This window comes from Rhinolophus sinicus, chromosome 13, assembly GCF_057876585.1.
Source record: "Rhinolophus sinicus isolate RSI-liver-muscle chromosome 13, RSI-T2T, whole genome shotgun sequence".
Classification (NCBI taxonomy): domain Eukaryota; kingdom Metazoa; phylum Chordata; class Mammalia; order Chiroptera; family Rhinolophidae; genus Rhinolophus; species Rhinolophus sinicus.
Window position 1 is genome coordinate 8,629,693 of NC_142513.1, and position 26,486 is coordinate 8,656,178.

Consider the following 26,486-nt stretch of genomic DNA (forward strand, 5'->3'; position numbering starts at 1 on the left):
CATATACAACATACACATACACACACATATACAAACACGCATACACATACATGCATGTGTGTGTTTTGAATAACTAATAACAACAGAAATAATGACAATAATTTACCCTCCAGAGTCATACCCTGGGGGAAATATTTCCCACAACTTGTAAAATTTCCAACGTGCCCCCTACAACAGTACTTCTCCACCAGGTACAATTTCGCTCCCCGGAGGGTTTTCATCATTTCTTATTGGAGTCATCGCTGTTTGTCACGACTTTCAGGGCCAGTGTTGCCGTTAAACACCCTGCAATGCACAGGACAGCCCCACAACCAAGAATTCTCCTGACCCAAATGTCAATAGTGCCCAGAGTAAGAAATGCAACATATTCAAACTGGAAGAAACATCTCGCATTGCAGTACAAGTCCCTCATTCTACTGACAGGTAAACTGAGACCCAGAAAAAAAGAAGCACTTCGTCCCAAGAGATGGAATAGGGACTGGCAGAGCTGAGACACACTCAGGTTTCCTTTCCCTTAGAGTTTGGGCCCCCTTGGCTGGAAATGAGAATGGATTCAAAGCGGCCAAAGAGAGAAGAAGAGGGCCTCTTTCCCAACCCCCACTAGCAAGCATGATTCTTGACTCGTTATCAAAGCCAGAGACTGACAGCAGGCTGGCTGAGAACCGCCTCTAACCCTGCACTTGGTACAACACGCTGTTCTCAGCACTGAATGCCAAGTCGCAGCAATTAGCAGCCGTGTGCCCACCAACCGACTTCACGCCGGGCTAGGGGCCCAGATTGCTAAGGAGACCCCCCTCTGCAGCTAAATGCGTTGGCAACCACAAGCAATGTTCTCTACTCCCTGGAGCCGGGAGCACAGAGCGCCGGCCCTGGGGTGTCTCCTACCCACAAGAGAATGGCAGATGAGTCCACGAACAGAGAGGAGTGGCTGTAGTTTTCCCCACACTCTTCCTACAGCCTTGCAGGAAGCACAGAGCCCTGCCCACCACCCCTCAGTCATCGTCCCTCAGCCAGCAGAGATGCTCCCTCTGGCTGGAGGGAGGGAGGGAGGAGAAAGGAGAACGGATCTCTGCTTGAAGCATTTATTAAGCTGGAATCAACATCTTGTCTGCAGGCCCCCAGCACAGACTTGTATCTCGCATACTGATGAGTAACAGAACTGCTACCCATACCTGGGATCTTCACAATTTTGTCCGTGAGAAACCAATGCAAGAAGATTGATGGGGCTGAAAACATCTGTCATTCCCAGGTCCACATGGTGCCTCATGGTGGCTTGGAATTTCTGAGTCAACAATGGATGGATACATATGCACTAGTGGCTGAGATTAAAACAACCAACTTTGTCCAAGACTCTGCTGTTTGCAAAGCACTTTCACATCCCAAACCTCATCACAACCATCCAGAGAGGGCTGCAAAGCAGGGTAAGTATCTGGGCTCGGAGGGGAGGGAGACATGTCCAAAGTCACACACCTAGAAAGTGGAAGAGCTGTGTTCAAATTCAGGCCCTGTCATTCTCCGCCTTCTCTCTACCACACACATACTCGTGGAAATGTTGGTGGCCTCATCAAAGTCCAGTTCACTGGGTCACCCCTTGCCCACTGTGATGGCCCCAAAAGTATTTAGTAAAACCCTAGTGCTCCAAACAAGAGCTTGAATGCCGCCCCCACTTCAGACCACTTCCTCCACCCTTCTCTGTGTCCTTGGAGGTCGACGTGTGCCTGTTGCCATCTTCCGACTGGGCCTGGCCATTGCGGAGCCTCAGCAAGATCAGAGGGAGGCAGGAGTGTGCGATTGCATCAGGCGGCCTGTGTCCTTCAACTGAAGGTCACTGGTTCTCACAAGACATCTCTGTCTCCACAGAGATAAGTCAGAAGGATCCACACTGTGTGGAAGAGAATTAAAGAGGTTTCCGCAGAAATGAAAGGAGAAATTAATAAGGTTCCTTTTCTTACTTTGCAAGGAAGCTCTTGAAAATAAATGGGAGGCCCCAAGGGGAAGAAGACGTGAAGTGTGTGCCGTCATAATGCTATGAAAAGAGAACAGAGAAATTGCCAGAGACCCCCATCCCAGGGGTGGCTGAAATGGACTTGGAGACTATGGGGAACAGACTTGAGGGAACCAAGAATAGGATTCGAGTGAGCATTATGAGAGCTCTGCAAGCCAAGGCGATGCCTGCAGACCACCCACCACCCATTAAGCCACCCCCTGAGCTGTTCAGAGCCAGACAAGGGCCTTCCACTGGCAGGTGCTCAGAAGCCCCCAAGGACCACCCAGCAGGAGGATGCCCACCTAAAACCAGGACTCTGTTGCATGCTAACTGAACTGCTGTGGGTCAACCTTTTTGTCAACAGTCCGAGATACTTTTAAGTTCCAACCCAATCCCACCCTTTTAATGTCCTGAGGGCTGCTGGTACTAGTATATGGGGGGCAAGTTTATCCACAGTAGTCCACAACTGGAAACACCCAAACGTCCATCCACAGGTGAATGGAGAAACAACACGTGGTGTGTCCCTCGGAACACGACTCACCAATGAAAAGGAACGGATTGCTGATACTTGAAACAACAACATGCAGAGTTCAGTGCTCAACACTGAATGTTATGCTGAGCAAAGGAAGACAGACGCAAAAGAGTATATTCCATATAACTCCGTTCACATGTAATTGCAGAAAACAGAAAGCTAATCTATGGTGAAAGACATTGGAACAGTGGTTGCCCCTGGGATGGCAGGGTCAGGGGAGGAGGGTTTGATAGAAGGAGGAGGGAACTTTCTGATAATGCAAATGCCTCATACCTTGATAGGTATATGAGGGATACAAGCATATGCCTTTGTCAGAGCTGATGAAACCATACATTTAAGATCTGTGCGTTTCACTCTATGTGAAGTCTACTTCAGTAGTTTTTAAAGTACATGGGCTTTGGACTCAGGCAGACCAACCCCTCGACTTTTCAACCATGGGAACCAGTGGAGCCAAAGTGGCTCCTTTACCTTGAAGCCACTTTGAGACGATTCCTGGCTACCCCAGCGTCTCCTTGCCACTGCATGTCCGGCACCTTGCACAGGGTGTGACACGGAGCTCAGCAAATGGTGTCAAATGAACCAATAGAAGCGCGGCTAGATGTGTGGCCCTTGAAGCATTTTTAGGGTTGGACTTTGTTTCCACAAATACAATCTTATCTAAAGCACATGAAAGTGATTCCACAGCCATTTAAAATTCATTTCTTACTAAAAACCATTTCCTTGTTTAAAGACCATTTGAAGTCTCCGGAATCCACCTGGCTAGGTTTATTCCTTCATCCCACATATAATTATGGAGCACCTCTTGTGTGCCAGGTGCTGGACAGAGAGTGGTAAGACAGACGCCAGGCACATCCCTGCCCCCATGGAACTTGCATTCTGGGGGGAGAGACAATAACAATATAAATTAAACTCTGATAGATCATTTCAGATACTGATCAGTGCTCTGGGAACAAGAATGTGGAGGATATGAGAGAATGCGGTGGAAGGGGAGATGCTTTAGACAGAGGCATGAGGGCCCGCCTCTCAGAAGAGGGAGCATCTGGGCCAAGATGGAAGGGAGTGAAGGAGCAGCCTCGTGAAGGCTGCAGAAGAACATTCCAGGTGGTTGGTGCATAGGGAGAGGGTCCCTTGAGGCTTGACCCTCCGAGATTCTAAAGAGGCAGGTAAAACGTGAAAGGGCTGGGGCTGGAGCCTGTCAGTCTTTCTCGGCCACTCACTTGCTGTGCAATCCCCACAAGTCTCTTGCTCTCTCTGGGGTTTGTTTCATTATCTGAACACGGTAAGTTCTGACAACACAATCTCTCAGAGCTGGTCCAACTACGGCAATCCAGGGGCATTTGACAAAACACTTGCAAAGCACAAGATGTGCTCTCTCAAGGTTTTCAGTCCAAAAGGACAAAAGATCAAGAGGCAGAGCCCTCTGGGGCAAAGGGGATAAGAACTGAGACTCTGAGGCCCTGACAGCTTTGTTGCTACAAAATGAAGATGCTCTCCTGTCTTCCATCCCTGTCTGCAGGAACAAAACCAAGTGGCAAAAGCCCAGAGTACTCCGCTTAGCTGTCAGCAGCCCTCCGACTGGCTGCAGCCTTGCAAATAAATGGTCCCGTCAGCTGGCGAGGAGGGTGAGCTCAGGATTTCAGATGAAAATGAAATAAGAGGGAACACAGCCCAGAAGCAATGCAAAGTAACGACAAGGGTACTAAAATCTTCCACTGCAGCAAGAGGGATGCTCAGAGTGGTGCAATGGGGTGCTGAGCTCAGACATGGGGACACTGGAGGAATGGGCTCATACCCAGGGCCTGGCTGGGGGGCCCTGTGCTTCTGGGATCCATGTGCTGTCTGAAGGGACCTGGTCCCGGCTGGCAGGCCCACTGCTTTCTTGCTCCCCCACCCCCACCCTGTCTTCCTCTTGCTAAAGCCTTGTACTCCTGTGAGTCTCCAGAGCAAACAGCCCACAGTAACAAAGCTGTGGGCGACCTAACTTACACCCCGTGCCAAGGACAGAAAGCCTCAAACCTTACAGAAAGCCTCCCTCCTAGCAGGAGGGAGACAGATTACAATCCCAGGAAATGAGAATGAAGAGAAGACAACAATTTAAAAAGCCATCATCTACCGGAGCCTCCAATCCTGCTAAAATCGCGGTTCAGGGTCATTCTGTCTATGTTGCAATCATAGCTTCTTGTTTTCTGGCCGTGTAATCCTGAGCAAATTGCTTACCAATGTCTCGGTTCCCTCCGTCTCTAAAACGGGGCAAATAATTGCACTGACCATGCAGGATTATTATGAGAATCAAATGTAAAAATCTGAGAACAGTATCTGACACATAGTAAATCCTCCCAATGAGTTACTTTCATTTTTATAAACGTACTGTTTTATAGTCACATTAAATCTATCTCTATCTGGACAAGTGAAGCAACATAGTACCCACTAAGTTCAAACACTCATCTGAGTTCATTGATACTAAGAATCTACACATGGATTCGTAGTAACCACCCTCCTGAGTCTTCCCTCCCCGTCTACCCAACAATCTTCAGCAATGACACCCAGCCTCCCTCTGAGCCTCGCTAAGCATCTGCCAGTACATGGCTCTGTAATGAGCTGTCTCTCCCCTTAAAGAAAAAAGTTGAAAGAAGGCGTTAAGCTCTCAAAAGCCTATAGGGGCCAGGAAGGTGAAATAGACGAGTCAAGGGAGACCCGTGTTAGACATTAAAGAGTAGTGGGGACTGTGGCAAACTGGAGAACCCATGCCCCATCTAAAAGGAAAAGTTGCTGCCATCTCTAGTCAATTTCTGCCAGGGAGGAATGCAGCTCCAGGGTGGCATGTCGTCTAAGAGTTCAAGGGAAGTCAGAACTCCGAAATTTTATGTGGGATCTCCTGATTTTCAAGTATTGGCATTTTATTCCTTATTTTTAAAAACATGGCAGTCCAAGCAAGATTCGTCTGTTTGCACCCTCTGAGTTCAGGGGCAAAGCCCTGCCAGCTATTACTGAGTGCCATGCAAGTGCCCTCTCCCTGCCGGCCAGGCTGAAACCACAAGGAACTCAAGACAGAGCTTAATTAAGCTCCACACAGAGCACCTGTTAGTTGGTAGAGGCTTTGGAGAGAAAAGTGAGCGCGTCCCCCGAGCAATGGAGGAAAGCTGAAAGGAGGTGGGCTTTGAGGGTGTCAGGACTAGCAACACCTGAGGAGCGAACCACAATGCAGAGGCAGGATCGAGGGAGATGGGGAGTTGGAAGGAACTGAAAGCTCTAACTCAGAGCTTTGCTGGTTCAAGCGTGGATCCATAATATCACGCTGCAGCACTCTCTGGAGGAAGGTGCTCATCTGCTGCTCTAGGCCAATGGCACCTGGAGTCAGCACTGAGGATGCAGGGTCTTCCCAGGAGGAAGGACAGTGTACAGTTCTCTCAATATGGCCTTAACTTGTCTGAAAGTCCTCTGCCCCATGCAGACTTCTTGCAGCACACACATCTGCTTAGGTACGATCTCCCTCGCTAGAACGTAAACTCTTCTAGTGCTAGAAATGTGTCTTTTGTCTCCTGAGTTCTTGCTCCGTCCTTAGTGAGCAAGTCCCATGATCCCGTGAATGAAACCGGAGAACAAGAAGCAAGTTGTCAAAGGACAGGGTGCAGGACCACTGTTCCCAAATGAAACATTTCCCCCAGGGCAGGGAAGAGGAGCAAGGGCTTCATTGCTCATTCATGCTGCAGCTGTGCAGATTTGGTATTTGCACAGAGGAACACCTCGCTCGCAAAGGGTGCTGGGAAAAGGGCAGTGCTATCCCACAATGACCAAAGTCAGCAAGACCCCCAAAGTCCCCAGGAAATGGACACAGTGCACAACCTATCAGACCTTTAGTGGGTATCCTAGATCATTCTAGAGTGAGAGTCAGGTATAAGCCCTACTCTGGATAAATTATGCAACTGAGAGGCTCGGGGCACCGAGGGGACTTATGTCCAGTCACACAGCTAGTCTAGTGGCACAGGCTGGACCAGAACTCAGGTCTCCTGACTCCCCATCAAGGGCACCCTGGACTAGGAGCAGAGCTGGGGTGAGGCAGGTGGGGTATTCCCCTGGGATGCAAAATTTAAAGACGCACCAAAAAGTTCAGTAATCAAGATAAATAACATTCTGATACAATATTGTTGTTGTTTAAATCAAAACTAATACAAAACAAATCCATGATGAACAAAACATCACCTTTTAAAATAAAGACTTAGATAAAGTTGTGCCCTTGCAGGCCTCAGCCTCCCCCACTGCACCCTGTTCCCTGCCCAGACCAGTCCAGAGGTAACAACTGACGGAGGCCTGAAGGGACTGGTTATGTAGAATGTACGGTGAGGTCACTGCATGCAGGACAGAGGTTGCTTGGGTTGTCCGAGGCATTAAAAGGAGCAGTGACTGCAGGAGAGGTGGCAGGCGAATTGCCCCCACTCTATCCCCCCCCCACTCACAGAGCAACACTCTTTCCTACAACAAGCTGTACCCCCCCACACACACACACAAACACAGTTAAATCCCCTGCCAGGAGAGCTAAGGGAGAAAACCCCACCCCCACCCCCTTTCCAGACTCACCTCCTAACTCCAACCAGTTGTCTTGCAAATCCAAGCCTTTTCATCTCATGGGAGAGGATGGATAAAAAAAGTTTGGACAGCTCTGGATAACCCTTCATGCCATAGAAAAACAACCCAGAACTTTATGACTTACTGACAGTTGGTTATGAATGGGAAGGAAAGCATATCCTTAAACCGCTGACAGTGACTCCCTTTTAAGGTATTTCCCCAGGGCCAGAGACGCCACATCCTTCTCCTGCCCCCAGTACTAACAGCAGCTTGTTTTTTCAGGGACAAGCTTGGGCTTTTAGGTCTGACAGGCCTGGATTCAGATCCAGCTTTGCCATTTACTGGGTGACCCTAAACAATTTACCGAGATGAGAGGTCAGCAAGTCATGCTTCCAGGGGCCCGGTGGTAACTTACATGATACGATGTGGCTGAGGGGCAAACCATAGGCAAAGCGGGGCCAGCGCCCAGCATCCGCACACTGCTCTAATAAGACATGTCAGCCAGGTATCACAATGTTTCCAAAGAAAAAATGTTATGTGAAATCTCCCGATTTTTCAAGGTTGGCAATTAATTCAACCCCGCAGGGCCAAATAAAAACAGGTCTGTGAGCCAGAGCCCTCTTATTGGCCCAGGGTATGCCTCTGATGTCTACAAATCACCCCGCACCTGCTAGGTGCTCAGCCAGCAGCCATGACTCCCATCTTGTCCGAAAACTTTCACAGTCGTCATCAACATCCATGTCCGCACAACAGCTTGGGAAGGAATGCTGCTCAGGAGGAAAATGAAGATATGAAGAGCTGAAAATCTGGAAAGCTCTAAAGGGAGGGAGGAACTGCAAAGAGGGAATTCCTTAAAAGGATTTAAAAGAATTTTATTGGACATAGTTTAGCCCAAGTCAGGGATAAGATCAGGCAATAATTTAACTCTTGGGCACAGCAAATGAATCTGCATATGTGGGATGGAAGGGGGGAGGGGTAGAGGGAGGAATTGTCCTTACTGATGGTGTCCACTCAAGTGTTTTGGGGTCTTCTGTGCACAGGTCACCGCAACATTTGACTCAGGTGCACAGAATTCTAATAGGCCCAGCCCCCGGGGACAGCCCTCCCTAGAGGAACTTGTAAGGCCCAGGTGACCCTACACAATTGGAAGAAAGGCTTGAATTCCCCAATGGATCTGATAGCTCATGTGGGCTTTGGAGTCAGACCTGACTGGGTTGAGTTTCAAGTCTTGAGCATCAGTGGTTCTCAACGTGTGATTCCCATCCCAGCAGCATCAGTATCCCCAGGGCCCCTTCCAAACCACTGAATCAGCAACTCAGGGGGTGGGGCCAACCATCTGGAAGACTTGGATGCACAATGAAGTTGGGGAAGTCCTGCCCTACGACTCCATCCTCTGGTCTTCAGCTAGTCCCACGTCTCTCTGAGATGATCGAATCTATCCCATGGGATTGTCCTGAGCGTTACCCCAACAATTATTTCAGAAGTCTGGTCTGTCTGTGCCTGGTAGTGCAGAAGGTGCTGGGTGGGTGGGGGGTAGCATGTAGCCCTGGCCCTGATGGAGCTTGATGTGTACCAGGGAGACAGACAACGAGCAAAGAAAAAAGAGAGAAGCGCCAGTTTGCAGATGGGAGTGGGTCTGATTCTGCACGTAGAGCTGTGTTTCTCAAAGTGTCCTCTGGGAACCACCTGAGTGCCAAAGCTCACACAGAACCCTCTCCAGTGTCCCCGCTGCTCCTCAGAGATGCTGTCCTGTCTCCTGCTTCAAGGTTATCACCTTTGCTGGTCCGTCCTTCTGGAAAGCTCTCTTCCTAGATCTTCCAACCATGGGCTCCTTCCCCCTTTCCCGGACTCAGTGTAAATGCCACCTCCTCATAGATCTATCCAAGGTGGCCTCTCTCCCCTCACTCTGTATCCCCACCCTGCTCTGGCTTCCTCCTGTCCTTCTGGCAGACTGCAATCCTGCGTGTGAGCGGTGCTCCTGGCTCTGTCCCTCCCCCCAACAGAAGGTGAGTTCTTGGGGGCAGGTGTGGTCGCCTCCGCCGCACCAGTGAGCCAAGCTTTGCCCAGTGAATGAATGAACTCCCTAATCCTCTTTCTCGACTTGAAATTCCAGAAAGAACGGACACCCACAACTCCGGAGCCTGTTTCCCCATCGTTAAGGAGAAGGCCGCAGGCGGGGTCACGGAGCATTTCTTCATGTCCTTTTTGGGTTCTCTGCCAGTGGGGAAACAGGAAAGGAGGATGCGAGGTGAGCGACCCTAAGAGGGTGGCTCTGCTGTGACGACCTGTCGGGCAGAGCCCTTCAACTCAACCCCCAGCAAAAACGCGACGCCTACCAACTCTGAGGGGACAAAAGCGCGACTTCTGAGTTGAGGGGTTGCTCCCAGCCGGCTGCCTGTGCACCGGGTTCGGGGCCGAGGGACCCCAGAACCCTTGGGCCACGGGGACCTGGAGGGAAAGGCACCCGGCCTGTGCTGCCTCTAAGAAGTGGGCGCTGCGAGGCGCCTTGCAGTCCTGGCTCACAGTGGCGTGAGGGGCCAAGGACAGCGGTGCACTTGGACCTCCAGGAAAGGCACAAAACAGAGCGCGTGTGGCCCACAGAATGTTGAAGCGCGTGGAGCTGGCGGCCCCGGAGCAGCGGAACATGGGAACTTGACGTGTCCCATGTAGACCCTGGGACCGTGACGCCAGAGGTCTAGAACCAGCGGCGCACTGGAACCGCCGGGGAAAGCACGTGACATGGAGCGCGACCCCAGAGGGTTGGCGCGGGGCGCAGCGCGAGCCGTCCTACTGCAGCTGAGCGCCGGAGCCACGAGCGCGGGCGGACGGAGGGACATCCGCGCGCGGGACGCGTGAAGAAGCAGGTGGTGGTAGGGGGCGCTGCGCGCGTGCAGTCGGGGGCCCAGCTCCGGAAGGGGCCGCGCGGAGAGCTGTCAATCCGAGGTACGCGGCGGCGACCTGGGCCGCGGGGACGCGGGTGCCGGCGTCTGTTGTCACTGCCCAGGCTGCGGGGCGAGGCGGGAGCAGCGCTCCCTGCCACCGCCCCGCTCCCCGCACCGCCCCCTCTTCCCGCCCCGCGCTCAGTCTCCTCCCTCCGCACCGCCCCCTCCCTGATCCCGCCCTCCCGCGGCTGCCGCGCGGCGCTCCGGGCGCACTAGGAGCCCGGCGAGGACCGCAAGGCAGAGGCGGGCAGCTGTGGGTCCGAGTGAGGCAGCTGAGGCCGGCCAAGGGGCCGAAGTTTGCTCGCGGCTCCGGGAGACGGCGCCGGAGCCCCGGGCGGTCACCAGCCTCCCCGCATCCTCGTCCGGGACCCGCTGGCAGCCGGGGGGACGCAAGCCGAGGCCCGGTCAACTCCAAGGCGGGGACGCCGAGACGGCAACTTGAGGTGGGAACTTTGCGCTCTGCAGCCTTGCCCGGCACCGCGGAACCACTGACAGGCCCCCGCACCCGCTAACTTGGGCACGGGGGCAGCTCCACGTGGACGTGGCCCCGGGCTCCCCTGCCGGGACCCCCAAACCCGCCGAGTGGGGAGGTTGGGGCGACAGAGGACCCGAGTGCAGCTGCGGGCGGTGGCGTGGAGCGCGCTCGCCACGGGCGCGGTGCAGGTCCAGCTTGTGTTCTTGTCGAGGGATCCCGGGTGAGAAGTGGGGGACGTTCTCAGCCACGGTGACTGGGCCGGGGCGCTGGGGGTGCTTCCTGGAGGTGGTGGAGGTTTGTCTCCACCTCACAGGATCCCGGTAGGAGGGAGTGTTCAAGGGAGGTGGAAGGGGGGGCGTCTGGCACTTGCTCATTCACTCTATGCTTAGGCACGGAATGGAGCCTCCCACCAGTAGGCTTTATTGAGTCATTCACTAACTCAAGAAGCCTCTTATTGAGCACCTACTGTGTGCTAGACGCTAGGCATTCCAAGACAGCTCTGATCACCGCAGCCTCCAGCATCTGGTAAGGAAAATGGTGGTCCCCACGTCAGCTTCAGGGGCCCCATACCCAGGAGGGGCTCAGCCTGGATGGATCGGAGTTTGGGGGTGAGGAAGGAAAAGAGAGTTCATTCATTCATATAGTGAACAAAGATTGGTTGAGCACCTACTACATGCAGCGCACCATGCCAAATGCCCCATGTTCATTATTCCATTCATTTAACAGTTACTGAGGCCCCTGTTGGGGAGAGAACAGGGAAGGAGAGGGGTGGAGTGGGGGCAGGACTGGGTGGAAGCTCCCTGGCAGTTTAGAGAGAAGTTGAGATTACGACCCAGCTGCTCCCTTGAGGAGGCCCCAGCCTGCCCCGTGGCCAACTCCAACAGCCCCTCTGTGTGTAGGCAGAAGTCACTGCACAGGTATAGAATGGCCTTTCTTTGGTCATTTAATGCATTCATTCTCAAAGGCAGAAGGGAGTCTGGAACAGGTTCTTACATAGGAAGAAAGGGTCTTTAGAAAGCTCCTCAGAGGAGGTGGGAAGGGGGAGAGGATTTAAGAAACTGACCTAACATTACATTGAAGACAGGCTCCCACCCATAGGGTCTATGAGTTAGTGGTCCATTCAGCAGTCATTTTCTTAAGCACTTGCTATTATTCTCAAGCCTTTTAAGGGTGCCAAGCACCACAGTCATCCAGGTTGATGAGGCAGATGCAGAGACCCCCCCCCCTTCACTGACACCTTGAGAAAAGTGCAGGGGGAGGTGAGAGGAAGGAGCAGGAGTTGGTCTGATTCATTGTGTGTGGAGGGGGCCTAGAGGGAGGCTTTGCCTCTATGAATCTGAGCAGAGGTTTGTCACAAGGGTGTTTTTGGTACCCACACACATGACTGCAGGGAGAGTCACTATGGCAAGCCTCACTGGTGCATATTTCCAAGGAAAGTTTGGCACTGCTGGAGACCAGCCCCCGTGCTGGGGCCAAGGGAAGGGCGCATGGCCAGAGTACGCCATCCTTCTCAACTGGACTTGTCGGGCTCTGCCGGACCTGACATTGACCCATGTGTCCTCTGTCTCTGAGCTCTGCAGAGGCACCTGCTGAGTGGGGTGGGAGGGAAGTGTCTTTGAAAGATGGGTGAGGCTTGCAGCTGAAGATTGCCCTCAGCAGTCATTCCCTAAACCAGCCCATTCCAAGGCAAACAGGTCTGTCATGGGACAGTCTCCAAGCTCACGGGGAACCGTGAGTGTGCTGAAAATCAGACAGCCTTGATTTCTGTCCCGAGGCTTTTGAACCCCGGCTAGGGGCACCCTGAAACCTGACTGGGGCAGATCTGGGAGCCAGGCTCCGGTCCCACCACCACCTGGAATTCTCCGCACCAGACACACAGCTGGGCTCTGGCAAGAGGTGAGGGAGATGCCCCAGGGAACGGAAGAGCAGAGAGATGTGTCCTGGATGCAAGGCTAAGAGACTCCAGCGGAGACTAAGGAATTAGACCCTGGATCCCTAAAGGGTGTCTTGTCTTGACTGGATGTGTCTCCACATCCCCTTTCCTTATATGTGATGAAGAGTCAACATTTCCAGTTGCGAAAGATATAGGAGTCTGGGAATCCATTCTTGATTGACTCATTAAACCCAGAAATGGAGCCCCTGAGTGGCAAATGGTGGCTGGAAAAGCCACTCTAAGTAGAATTAACCAAAAGGGAAAGGCAAGAAAGCCTAGCTGCAGCACTCAGTCACTGTTGGCCATTTTTGTCATATAGCAAACTGTATTTGATTAACAAAATCAGAACATAAAGTGAATGTGCCACAGATAGAATCATAATTGTGCCTCCGATTTTCTCCTGCTCTGTGGTGAGTTTGCCTCACCCCTGCCTGTCCTCAGGCAGGCTGGCCAGCAGGCACAACCATGCTCTCCTTCCTCACCTCCCCACAGCGCTTACCCCAGAGACTGCATAGGACCTTAACACTTCCTAGGGGAAAAGAGCTGAGGGATTGTTTAAACAGGTGTCCCCTTCCTGCTGTCTCAAGGTCCCCACTGCTCCCCCAAGCCCGGTTTCCAAATTTCACCCTGCAAGGAAGCAAATAGAAAAGGGCCTTCTGGCTCAAAACACCTCCTGGGAGAAGGCAAATGTGCATTTGTATTATTTTGCAGCAGCTCAGTAGGGAAGCTCCAGAGGCTGCCTCTGTCTTTTATATGGGGAGAGGGGGGGATTCTGGCACATTTTCTCAGGGAGATGGAGGGAAGAGCCCAGCTCCCAGAAAATGTCCCCTTTCCCCCAGGAACTGGGGTCCCCGCTCAAAGGAAGCAGGACTGAGGTCCAGTAGAGTTGAATCGTGATGAGGATGGGTGGCAGGTAGCTAAGAGAGACAGATTCTCCACGTGGGTACACCATCTCTCAGAGACCCAGCACGGCAGGACCTGGGCCAGGCTGGCGGCTGGATTCATTTTGATTAGTGTTTTAATTGGGGGTTAATGCAGCATGACCAGCCTCTTAGCCCAGCCTGGAGCCCTAACCCTGACCAAGGAAGCCACGCTAGCAGGGAAAGAACATCATGGGTGGGATCCCCTCCACACCCACTCAGAATTAGGCAATGACACAGGTTGAGAGGCGTGGTATGAGGAGGAACCAAAGCGCTGCACCCCACCTGCAGTCAGACCCAGGAGCCCAAGAAGAAATCCTTTTCTTTTAGAGAGTTGCCTTGGAGGCTGTGTTACTTTCCTATTGCCACATATGACCATCAATCTGTGGCTTAAAGCAATACAAATTTATTACCTTCTAGTTTTTGGAGATCAGAAGTCCAAAACAGGTATCGCAGGGCTAAAACCAAGGGGTCGGCAAGGCTGTGCTCCTTGTGGGGTAGAATCCATTTCTTTGCCTTCTCTAGCGTCTGGAGGCTTCTGGCCCCACATCACTGATCCTCCTGTGATTACACTGGACCCACCAGATTATCCAGGACCATCTGGGTCTTCTCCCCATCTGAAGATCCTTCGTTTAATCACACCGGCAAAATCTCTCTTGCCGTGTAAGGTAACATATCCTCAGGTTCCAGGAATTAAGACGCGAACATCTTTGAGGGACCGTTATTCTGCCTCCCATAGGGACATCTCTAATCAGTTATGTTAGGATGGGGAAACTGAGGCTCAGCCGAGTAAGTGACTTGACTTCTGCACCAGGTGAGAGGGAGAGCCATGACTGAAGTTCTACCTTTGGAAGGTGTCTTTTGTTTCCCATTCTTCCTCTAAGAAAGGAAATATGAGGGGAGGGATGGGGGGTAAGTTTGCTGCACCACAGCCATTTCTAGCAAACGCAGCCCTTATGATGTGTTGATCACAGCTCCATGCACTTACAAGGTGAGTGCGATGACTACCCCAGTTCACAGCTGAGGACGCTCAGGCCCAGAGAGGTGAAATCACTTACTTAAGGGTGCACAGCTAGTAAATGGAGCCAGGCAGCCTGGCCTACAGGAGCCCCCCCACCACCACCCCTGGCCAGTGCCTGTCTCCACACAGGAGAGCTCTTCTGCCCAGAAGCCAAAATGGCAGCTCAGGATTTGACAGAACCAGGGGTTTTGTTGATTTCTAACTCTGCTCTTGTGCAAATGCACAATAGGATTTACTAAAGATGCTTGCCCCAGCTGTGGGCAATTTTCTGCTTTTCCTCATCCCCAAAGACCTTCCAAAAGCTTGTCCATACAAAACAGAGATGAGAGACCCAGTCCCTGGCTCGCTGCAAACGGTGGAGACATAGCCCACCCCACCAGGAACCGGTGGTGACCCAGGGAGGCAGTCACATGCCGTCAAAGAGGTTTGGTTGATTCTGGCTTCATCCCTTATCACCAGGGTCCTGAGTTTTCACTTCTCAAAGCCTCCATTTCCTCATCTGTAAAATAGGGGAGTTGCTGGTAATGCCTGCCTCTTAGGGAAGGACGTGGGTCATGCAATTAAGGCTTTTACACACCACCTGGCCCTAAGTGCGATTAAGGGAGACTGTGATTATTATAGCACTATGAGTGTTTAGCTCTCTCTCTGCATTCCCCCCTTCCGCTCAGAAGAGGGACAGAGAGCTTCGTCCTAAGGGACGGGCATAGGATGGAAGAGCACAGTCCCCTCCCGTTCCCCCCTCCTACTCCCACAAGGCTCCGACCCCCCACCTGCCGTCAGACCCTGACCACAGAGTAGCCTCATACTGGGGCTGCCACTCAGAACTCCTTATGGGTTAAATGAGCATTTATCAGTGGAAATGTGTACTCAGCCCTCGGTCATTGCTTATAACCATCACCTTTCTCCCAAAAGGAAGGAAAAGAGAGTGTATGGGAGTGTTGGTGGATCTGTGGGCTCACGAAGGGGGACTTCATCAAGGCATTCATTCCCAAGGTAGCTTTTTCTCTCAAACCAGAGGGTTGCCACTTCTCCAGTGAAGCTCCCAGAACACGGGAGCCACAGAGCCTTCCAGAACCCCAGGACATTGAGAAGGTGGGCAAGGGCCTCCCAGCCAAAGCCCAGGGCAGCTCTTGCACCCCCAGCCCCTGTGAGGTCTCTAGGCATTCGTGGTACCCACTTCTCTCTCTCTCTCTCTCTCTCTCTCTCTCTCTCTCTCTCTCTCTCTCTCCCACTTTCTAAGGGAGTCTCCAAAATGCCCATTCCTGGGCCTCCCCCTCGGGCATTCTGGTTGAGAAGGTCTAAAGAGGGGCCCTGGAATCTGTGTCTCCACTGAGTACCCAGGGCGATTCGGAACCCGGTAGCTTGGTTGTTCTTCACTTTTCTTTTCTTGGGTTAAATCCCAGAGTTGTGTTAGCCACACTCTTTCCTCCATGGCACTCTTCATCATTGGCCTGTGCTGGGCCATATCATTCATTGTCCCCTTGGTCCCCATGCTTGTTCCCTTTTCCCTCCCCTCCCTGTGGTTGATAGAGACCTTTGCATGTGTGTGAGTCTTTGCAAAATATATAATGTTGTGTGTGTGCTCAATGATATAAACAGCATAATGCTATACACTTCTGTTTCTTTTTCCAATCGGCACCATGTTTTTAAGATGTAAATGTGTTCCTAAACCTACATCTGGCCCATTGCTTCTAATTCCTGTGCCATTTACAGGAGTCCACCCTCTGCATCGACCATGATTCAGTTGTCCCACTCCCCATCCCACCCTGGAATGGACGCTAGGGGACGTCCTAGCACCACCCACAAGATGGGACACATACTCTTGTACTTTGTTCCTCTCTTAGATCGGATTCCCCAAAAGCAGATCCTGAGTCAAGGATTTGAGTGCAAATAATTTATTACTGACACTATCTGCCAAGACCCACTGTGGACCGAGGTCTGGGAAATCTACCCAGGAGTGAGATTCTTGGGTCACGGGACACCAGCCTCCTTCATTTCCCTCAGCACCCCCGGTGGCTTTCCCAGAGGCTGCATCAGACCACATTCCCTCCAACAGTGGGCTCTGGGGGCCAGACAAGCCTGGGTTCAAATCCCTCTAGATCAGATCAGAAAAGGAGTAACCCTTGGCTGGTAGAGGGAGGGGATGACAGACCATCTCTTTTAGCTAATAATAATAATAATAATAATAATAATAATAATAATACAGAGGGTGTCCATTGTGTGTCAGGCATTGGGGTAAGCATGTCACCCCTGTCACCTGCTTTAGTCCTCACCACAACTCAAGGAGACACAAGCTATTAATATTCTCATTCTTCAGATGAGGAAACTGAGTCTTAGAGGTAAAACATGACTTGCCCAAAGTCACAGTGACTGGTCTTGACCCTGGGTCTCCTGATTTCAGAGCCATTAGGCTCTTCTGCTTCCCCAGCTTGGGGTGATCAGCAAGTTGTCCCCCAAGTGGGCTTCCTAGACCCTCAGCGGCAAAATCACTATAATGCATTATGCTCTAGAAGTGACCGAACACTGTAGAAAACTTTTCAAGGACCAGATTTTTTGGTGAAGGTATCAGGCTGGGTGAAAAGTAGCATGATTTTCCAGAAGCAGGACTCTGATTCCTGTTTAATCTATGACCTTCACTCGAGACGCTGGAGTCTGGCATGTGGGGCCATCCCCCCCACACACACACCCATCAGGCTGGGTACAGGGAGAAGTGTGCCCCTTCCTCCTTTAGCAGGTTCCAGCGGAGTCCCTTCCTGGGACTCTGGCCCTCCACGTACAAGTGGCCTGAACGAGGCACACTTCTTCCCTCGTCTCTATACTAAACCGTCTGCTGAGATAGGATAACTTTCCACACAGGATACTGACGCTTTAACTCACAACCGACACAAGTCGTGAGAGAAAGAAAGGGGGAATTGCTAATTGGGGGAGCTTTCTGCTGGAGGGCAAGCGGGGAGGGTTGAAAGAAGAAACTCCTCAAGCGAAGAGAGTATTATAGCTGTGGGGGTTTCACAAGAGCTCTCTGGGGCTCACAGGAAGACAGGAGTGGTCCTTTGCTTCCATCACCATTCTCGCCAAACAGAATGTCATGTTTCCTCTTATCTTTGGTGGCAAAGACACAGCCACCAAAGATACAGCAGAGCTAAAAAGCGATATCACTGATGTGAAGTGCCTAAAAGGGACTCTTCTCGCCCTCCGGGGGATTCTGGCAGGCTTTGCCTGAGGAGATGGGTTCCAATTTTAGATAAAGTTAAAAACATTCTCAACGCTCTAAAATCAAATCATTTTTATTTCAAACACAGTTGTACCCTAGTTTTCCAAAACCCAACCTGTGAAACTAGCTCTCCCCAAAGATAAGTGAGTGGAGTGATGATTTGTTTTTGTAGAATTCATGTCAGGAAAGATCCCTTTTTCAATGTGGAAACCCCTTCGGTCCTATTAAACATTGTTTCTCATCCATACAGGGTGTGTGTGTGTGTGTGTGTGTGTGTGTGTGTGTGTGTGCCCTGAACGTGTCCAGGGCACAGATTGACACTCAGGTATTAGAAATGGGTATCCATGTGGAATTGATAGAATTTACTGGTTTCACTTGCTTCCATGGGGGATTGGGTCGGGGGAAGGAATGAGGAAACAAAGTATTAGACTCTTACTACTTTTTTTATGGATTGGCTTGATTCTGGAGAGCTCTGTTGCTATAATCTACGGGTCTCAAACTCAAATGCCTCCAGGAGCCAGGAAGGAAACATACACGAGTGAAGTAGAGTAGGCATTAGGGAGACACCAGGGCGGGGTGGGGACGGTGGTAGTTGGCAGCGTACATCCCCTGCCTAAAGAGGACAGTCATTTCTCGGCTGGAGTTTGGGCCAAATGTTGTCAGGTAGTTTGGTTTTTCAAGCGAAACCAAGAATATGGATTTTTACATGAAATTTTTCGAAATCTTCTCCAAGCCAGGCAAAATATTTGTGAACCAAATTCAGCCCATGAGCTATGAATGAATAAGCCATCTCAATCTAGTAGCACAAACCCTTGGCTTTGAGGGCTGAGAAGGAAGGAGTCTATGGAAGCTGACATTTTGACCTGAGTTTCTCAGAAGTGCCCTCGTCACTCTGGCCTCACTAGCAGGAAATGTACTCATTTTTGACGAGCACTTCTTTGCGCCCTGATGCTGCTGGGCACGGTGATTGAGAGGTGAGTGAAGTACATCTCTTCCCCCAGGGAGCAAGCAGCCTAATAAAGGAGCCAGGCTTGCACACAGATAATTCTAAATCTGGGTGGTAAGTGTGGTAAAGATAAAGGCATCGGGACGGGGGGTGGAGGGAGCTCGATTTAGCTGGAAGAGCCAAGGAAGGCTTCTGGAGGAGCAAGTGTGCCTGCCCAGTTCACCTTTGTGTTCTCAAGATGGTGTTTGCTGATACGTGAGCAAACATGGCACTATTGTCGTAATTGTGCGTTTCTTTGGACGTTGCCTCTTATTTATGGCAAATACAGGTTTTCCATTTATGGGAGCAATACAAGATGTCCCTTTAAGATAAATAAGAATAGTAATTATAGACGATTATTGAGTATGTACTATATGCCTCACACTGTCAAGTGCTCTTATGTACATAATTCATTGAATCGTCCTGATAATTCATTGAAGTAGGTCATTAGACCATTTCACAGATGAGGAAATTGAAACACATCAAAATTGAGTTACTTGCCTGGGCCATGAGGCTCCAAAGTCGATGCTTGTAACCGTGACACCAGAGCTTCTCCTGCTCGGTACTGTGGATGTTGAGGTCTGGCTAATTCTCTGACCTGTACATTATAGGACATTTAGCAGCATCCTTGACCCCTATTTACTAGATGCCAGTAGCATCCACCAGACATGACAATCAAAAATGCCTCTGGACATTGCCACATGTCCCCTGGGGGACAAAACCGGCCTTGGTTGAGAACCACTAGTCTACACTAAGCTATCTTTCCGAGCTAAATAAATGCAAGCAATTGAGGCTAATGTACAATACAGTGTTCATGAATAGTACAGATATTGCGTGACAATCTACTAGGACCTGAGCTCTGGGGGTCGTGGACCACGTCTGAGTCTGTCCTTGACTGTGGCTCGGCAGGGATTGAAGCAGTGCCTGGCACACAGTGGCATACAGCAGCACTCAGTACACGTTTATGGCATACCTGAGGAGGAATTGTGACGTTTGGGAGATGCTAATGAGAGTGTTGCTCTTTTCCCTCTAAGGGAATGCCTTCGTCTGCTCGGGCCGCCATAACAAAATACCTAGAGTGGGGGACGCAAACAACAGACATTTGTGGCTCACAGTTCTGGAGGTTGAAAGTTGGAGATCAGGGTGCCCGCGGGGTCCGGTTCTGGTGAGGACGCTCTTGCTGGCTTGTAGGTGTCCACCTTCTCACTACACCCTCACAGGGTAGAGAGGGAGAGGGCTCTGTGCTTATAAGGGCACTAATCCCACCAGGAGGACCCCACCCTGGTGACCGCATCTAAACCTAAGCACCGCCCTCAGGCCCCACCCCCTGCACGGTCCCAGCCGGGTTAGAGCCTCCTCCTCTGAGTTTGGGGAACACAGTTCAGTCCGTAACAGTCAAGTATCTGCAGAATCAGCATTGTCAGCTGAGACTCGGAGCCACTTTCCTCTCTTCCCTCCCCCCCCCCCCAGGCCCGAGAGGGATGTGAAGGCCCAAAATGACCCTCTTACCGGGAGACAATTCCGATTACGACTACAGCGCCCTGAGCTGCACCTCGGACGCCTCCTTCCACCCGGCCTTCCTCCCGCAGAGCCAGTCACTCAAGGGCGTCTTCTACCGCCGGGCGCAGCGGCTGCGACCCCAGGACGAGCCCCGCCAGGGCGGCCCGCCCGAGGATCGCCGGAGGCAGATCATCATCAACGTGGGCGGCATCAAGTACTCGCTGCCCTGGACCACGCTGGAGGAGTTCCCGCTGACGCGGCTGGGCCAGCTCAAGGCCTGCACCAACTTCGACGACATCCTCAACGTGTGCGATGACTACGACGTCACCTGCAACGAGTTCTTCTTCGACCGCAACCCAGGGGCCTTCGGCGTCATCCTGACCTTCCTGCGGGCGGGCAAGCTGCGGCTGCTGCGCGAGATGTGTGCCCTGTCCTTCCAGGAGGAGCTGCTGTACTGGGGCATCGCCGAGGACCACCTGGACGGCTGCTGCAAGCGCCGCTACCTGCAGAAGATGGAGGAGTTCGCTGAGATGGTGGAACGGGAGGACGAGGACGAGCCGCTGGACAGTGAGGACCACGACAGCGAGGGCCCGGCCGAGGGGGACGGCCGCCTGAGCCGCTGCATGCGGAGGCTGCGCGACATGGTGGAGAGGCCACACTCGGGGCTGCCGGGCAAGGTGTTCGCCTGCCTCTCGGTGCTCTTTGTCACCGTCACCGCTGTCAACCTCTCCATCAGCACCTTGCCCAGCCTGAGGGAGGAGGAGGAGCAGGTAAGAGCCCACAGCTGTGTCCGGAGGCTCGCTGCACTGAGGGAAGGCCTCTGAGGGCAGGAGAAGGAGACAAAGCAGTCTGCTAGGCCACCTCCTCCCAGAAGTCCACCTCCTTCACTGTGTACATTGTCACCTCCTCCAGGAGGCCTTCCCTGACTGCGCTGGCTCAGTCGCTTCCCCAGTCCCTCCCGATAATCATGATTACATGTTGTCGTCCACACTCAAATATGAGCTCCATGCTGGTCCTGGTCTCTACTGTGCCTCCAGTGTCTAGAACCAAGTGCTGGACAGCAAGGCACCCCACCACCCTCTGTTGAATGAATGAGTGAAAAATGGATGCTTTGACTTATGATATACCTGGCCCTGAGCTAAGCACATGACATATACAATCAAAATCTATGTCACTGACTTAAGTCCTTTCTCAACCTTCCTAATTCCTTTGTATAAAAATATGCCCAGAAACATTTTCTGGGCCTGGAATATAATTTGTATTGATAGGTATGTGTGCACGCGTCTTCGTGTTAAATAAGAGAATACTCTAGGGCCTGACACAGGGTATGTGCTCAATTCTCAGGGCTACCACTTAGGCAGTTAATGGAGCCAGGGGCTGGGTTCCTACATCCTATCTTCTCCATGAATCTATCAGCAACCCTGTATGGAAGGTGTTCTCACACCCACTTGACAGATGAGAACACTGAGGCAAAGCAGTTTGCCCAGACCCAGGTCTGCTTGAGTGCAAATTCTGTGTTCTTAAATGTGGAAGGGTGAGTCCACGTGGCAGCCTGGGACCTAATATAGTCCCACAGAAGTGTGTGATTTGTCCACACTGTGCTTCCCAAAATTTTGGCTGTCTACATTTAAAACTGAGGTGTTTTTCATTTAGAAACTCAAATTCCCAGCTTCTCTTTGAAAAGCTATATGGTTGGGCCCCATGGCCTGCCATCCCACGTGGCATCTCTCGGTGGGAGCTGAGTCCCCGGGACGTTTGGTCCCTGGTTCAGCTTCCTTCTGTGTGAGACCCTTGGAGTCAGGACCCCTTCCCCACACATGGGGGTTCTGGAAGCAAGTTTCAAGACAGACTAAAAGGTTCAGACAGGTACAAATTGTATAGGCATTGGAGAAGTAGGTATGGTGGTGTGAACTGAACATGAATATGACGCCAGCCAGCATTTATTGAGCACTGGCTGTGTACCCTGTGTGTGTCAAAGCTTTACATACACTCTCTGATTGAACGTTAGTGATTGAACCATGTGAGGGTTCAATCTCTGATTGAACCACGTGAGGGTTTTTCCACATGCATATATTACGGAGGAAGTAGCAATACTGTTGTATTGATAACCCACAGACGGTTTCTAGCACTTTTTTATATATCGAATTTTAAAAATGAGTAGTAAGACCTCAACCAATAAAATTAACTTTTGATAAGCATAAGGGGTAGTGATGAAGCGAGAATTTGAATTTTATTTTGTCCACTCTGGCTGTGTATCTCTAGGCAAGTTACTTAACCTCTCTGTGTCTCTTCACCTGTCCAAAGGGGCTATAAACAGGCCCACCCCACAGTGTTGTGAGGATTCAACGAGTGAGTCCACATGAAGTGATTGGAAAAATGCCCAGTGCATGAGTATGCAGGAAGTGCCAACTGTAAGGATTATTATCACCTGCCAAAAAAAAAAAAGGAGAGAGAGAGAAAATACTCATCTGAGACCTGGCTGGAAGTCCCTGTACTTAGTATAGATTTCATTTTACCTTCAACATATGCGATCCTGATTTCATCAGGAAATTACTAATAAAGCCGTTTCTGATACTTGCTTTTTAAAAAATTTTAGTAATACCTGACCTTTTCATGATTCAGTGAAAATACTGTTCTTTGACTTCAGTTTGGGGACCAGTGGGGTTCACTGTTTCACTTCTTCCTTGAGCACACATTTGAGTGCCTACTGTATTCAGGCATCACGAAGGAGGCAGGGTGACCAGGATGAGTCTTCCAGCCTCAAGGAGCTTCAGGTCTAGTGGAGTGGGGACAGTGGCAACCCCGTGAGACGCAAGCCAAGGAAGGTCTGTGAGGCGCCTACCAATTATGCTGGGGATGCTTGGAGGGGGCGCACTCCAGGAAGGCCGTTCCAGAAGTTGGAGACCTCAGAGCCCGACAAGCTATTATTTCATCTCCCAGCCTCTATCCTATTTCTAGAGAGAGAGCTATCAGAGTAGGACTCATAGAACAGCTGTGCCTTGGAACCAGCAAGATGCCCCAGACTGGAACCATCTGTACCTTCCCTCACTGCCAAAGCCCCCTTTGAGCTCGAGGTCCAAAACCAGTGGAGATAGTCTACCATCCAGATATATTCCAGAGAGACAAGCTGGCAGCCCACATGCCAAATGCAGCACACGGACGTGTTTGAGAGGCCCATCGAGTGTTTTCTTTGTACTGAATTATTACGATATTTAAAACCCAGGAGATTTCATGTAAAACTGCAGATCTTGAAAACCTCAATGAAGCATTCTCAAGGCTGAATCAGTGATTCCAGGATAGCAATCAGGGGATGCTGAGCCGGACGGCCACTCTCTCCAGCAGGCCTCCATAGCACCTGGCCTCCCTTTGCCCACGTGGCCCGTTTCCTTTGCCCATCTGGCCTTGAGTTGGCACCCCTGTCTAAATGCAAATCCAGTGCTTTTCCATCCACCCTGGTAACAAATATGAATTGCTGCGTGCGGGGTCTTTGTAGCGCTGGGGTCCCAGCAGTAGACAAACTGCCCCATCCTGTGAGACTACAGTCTGCTGGGGCAGGGGACAGAGACAGACAATAAACATAATCAGTAAGTAACTTACAGAGCATATTAAAAGGTGATGAGCATTATGGACAAATAGAGCAGAATAAGGGAAATTGGGGTACAGGACAAAGGGAGGGGTGACTTTTTAAACAGGTGGGTCACAAAAACCTCCCTGGCCAGGTGATATTGAAACAAAGAGCTGGAGGAAGGAGGACAAAGCAATGTGGGTGTCTGGGGGAAAAGGAACCCTGCAGGGGGAACAGAAAGTCAAGGCCAGGCTGGGGAGGTGAGCCTGGGGTGTTGGAGGGGCAGTAAGGAGGCCCGTGAGTCTGGGGCAGGTGAGTGAGGTCTCTGGAGGCAAGGAAGTAGGAGAAGTGGTGGCCAGAGGTGGGGGACATGTGCTATCTTGCTGAGCCATAGAGGGTACTAAGCAAGGAGGGACAGGATCTGATTCATATTCTCAGGGTCCTTCTGGCTGTGTGTGCAAAACGGATCGTAGAGGGGAGGAAATCCAGGGAGGGGGGTGCCCACAACTGTCCAGGCGAGAGAGGATAGGGCTGGACCAGGGTGGGGGCTGTGGACATAGTGAGAAGTGGTTTGATTCTGGAATCATTTTAAGTAAAGAGCCAGTGAAATGCCCTGAGGATTATGTGGGCAAAACCGAAAAGGAGCAGTGGGATCACTGCTCACTAAGAAGGGGACCAGAGGTGGGCGGGTGAAATCAGGAGTGCAAGGCAACTAAATCATAAATATTCCCACCACAGAAAAGAAATAATAACTGTGCGCTGTGATAAAGGTGTTAGCTCTATGGTGGTCATCATATTACAGATTATAGATGTACCAAACCAGCACGTTGTACACCTTCAGCTGAACGTTACATGTTAATTATATCTCAATAAAAATAATTTTAAAAAGAAAAGAAAAGGAACTCAGGAGGCTGGTTTAGGACATGATGAGTGTGAGATGCCTGTCTGACCCGCCCCTCACCCCCTTCCCGCCAAGGGTGACACCAAGAAGGCAGCCCATCCAGGATCTGGAGTTCAGGGGCGAGGCCTGGGCTAGAGAGAGAGATGAGGGGTGGTCAGCATCAGGATGGCACTTCGTACCCTAGGTCTGGACGCAGTCACCAGGGAGTAAGCAGGACTAGAAACAGGCCCCAGGGCCACACGACACAGACAGGCCCGTTGGCGGTGCCCAGACCACCTTTCACCCAGGAAACCCAGCACCCCGCCCAGGGCAGAGCTCGGTGCTCCTTGCTGGTGGGACTGCTGACCTCTGCCCTGACCTCTGCCCTGACCTCTCCCCTATCTCCCAGGGCCAGTGCTCCCAGATGTGCCACAACGTCTTCATCGTGGAGTCGGTGTGCGTGGGCTGGTTCTCCCTCGAGTTCCTCCTGCGCTTCATCCAGGCGCCCAGCAAGTTCAGCTTCCTGCGGAGCCCGCTGACCCTGATTGACCTGGTGGCCATCCTGCCCTATTACATCACCCTGCTGGTGGACGGCGCTGCCTCCAGCCGCCGCAAGCCGGGCACGGGCAACAGCTACCTGGACAAGGTGGGGCTCGTGCTGCGGGTCCTGCGGGCTCTGCGCATCCTGTACGTCATGCGCCTGGCCCGCCACTCCCTGGGGCTGCAGACGCTGGGGCTCACCGCCCGCCGCTGCACCCGCGAGTTCGGGCTCCTGCTGCTCTTCCTGTGCGTGGCCATCGCCCTCTTTGCCCCCCTGCTCTACGTCATTGAGAACGAGATGGCCGATAGCCCGGAGTTCACCAGCATTCCCGCCTGCTACTGGTGGGCCGTCATCACCATGACAACGGTGGGCTATGGAGACATGGTACCCAGGAGCACGCCCGGCCAGGTGGTGGCGCTCAGCAGCATCCTCAGCGGCATCCTTCTCATGGCCTTTCCGGTGACCTCCATCTTCCACACCTTTTCCCGTTCCTACCTGGAGCTCAAGCAGGAACAGGAGAGGCTGATGTTCCGGAGGGCCCAGTTCCTCATCAAAACCAAGTCGCAGCTGAGTGGCATGTCCCAGGACAGTGACATCTTGTTCGGAAGTGCCTCCTCGGACACCAGAGACAAGAACTGAGGCCAGAGGACACACCTCGCCACCGCCGCCACCGCCGCCACCAGGACACCCCCCAGCCCTGTCTGCCCTCTGCGGCTTGAAGCTGTTGCTATCGCTGCAGAAGCCTTCAAAGGCACGCGCTGCTTCTGACTGCGGCCCTGGCATAGGACTGGCTCCAACCACACCCCGGGCAGGACGTCCACAACATCCGCAGAGCGATCCCCGCCCCTCCTCAGCCAGAAGTGAAGCAGAGCTGATCCCGAGCCCAGCACACAGCCGGGACGGTTCCCCACCCCCACCCGCGGCCGACCCCCGCCCCCAAGCCTGTTTCCCTCTACAAGGAGATGGCTTGTTCTTTCCACCATGTAAATAACATGCCAGCAAAGACTTGCTTTATGGGTCTGCCTAGAGAAAAACAAATACAAACAGCTGCAGCAACATGTCTGTCTTTAATGTGGATCATATGTAACTAAAGAAAACCAATGAACAGGAGAGAAAAAGCTTCCACGGAGCTCTCCTGAGAGAGGAAGCTGTTTACCAGCAGAACCAGCCAGCATAGGCGCCGGAAGTAAAGGGTCTGTTCCTTGAGTCCCTCAGGCCTGGGAGAGCCCCAGTGGGCTTGGATGGAAAAGAAGGGAACCGGTACCCTTGGGGAAATTGCCAGTAAATACTGCATCCCCTCCCTCTTGTTTTTCTTTGACTCCTCTCACCTCCGGCCTCTATCCCTTTTTCCTTCTCTCCCATCCTCTGTTCTCCTCTTTCGCACCTTCACACCTGGGTCTTCAAACTTTTCCCTCAAGGTGCCCCTGAAAG

The 26,486-nt window shown here is 51.9% G+C and overlaps 1 protein-coding gene across 1 annotated transcript; it reads left to right on the forward strand.

Annotated features, from left to right (window-relative positions):
* Positions 1-10,194: 10,194 nt before the first annotated feature.
* Positions 10,195-26,355, forward strand: KCNG1 (potassium voltage-gated channel modifier subfamily G member 1). The gene is made up of 3 exons (XM_019726084.3): positions 10,195-10,467; positions 20,040-20,839; positions 24,924-26,355. Exons 2-3 carry the CDS (start codon positions 20,066-20,068, stop codon positions 25,692-25,694), a joined length of 1,545 nt encoding a protein of 514 aa, XP_019581643.1. The 5' UTR covers positions 10,195-10,467; positions 20,040-20,065; the 3' UTR covers positions 25,695-26,355.
* The last annotated feature ends 131 nt before the right edge of the window (positions 26,356-26,486 follow it).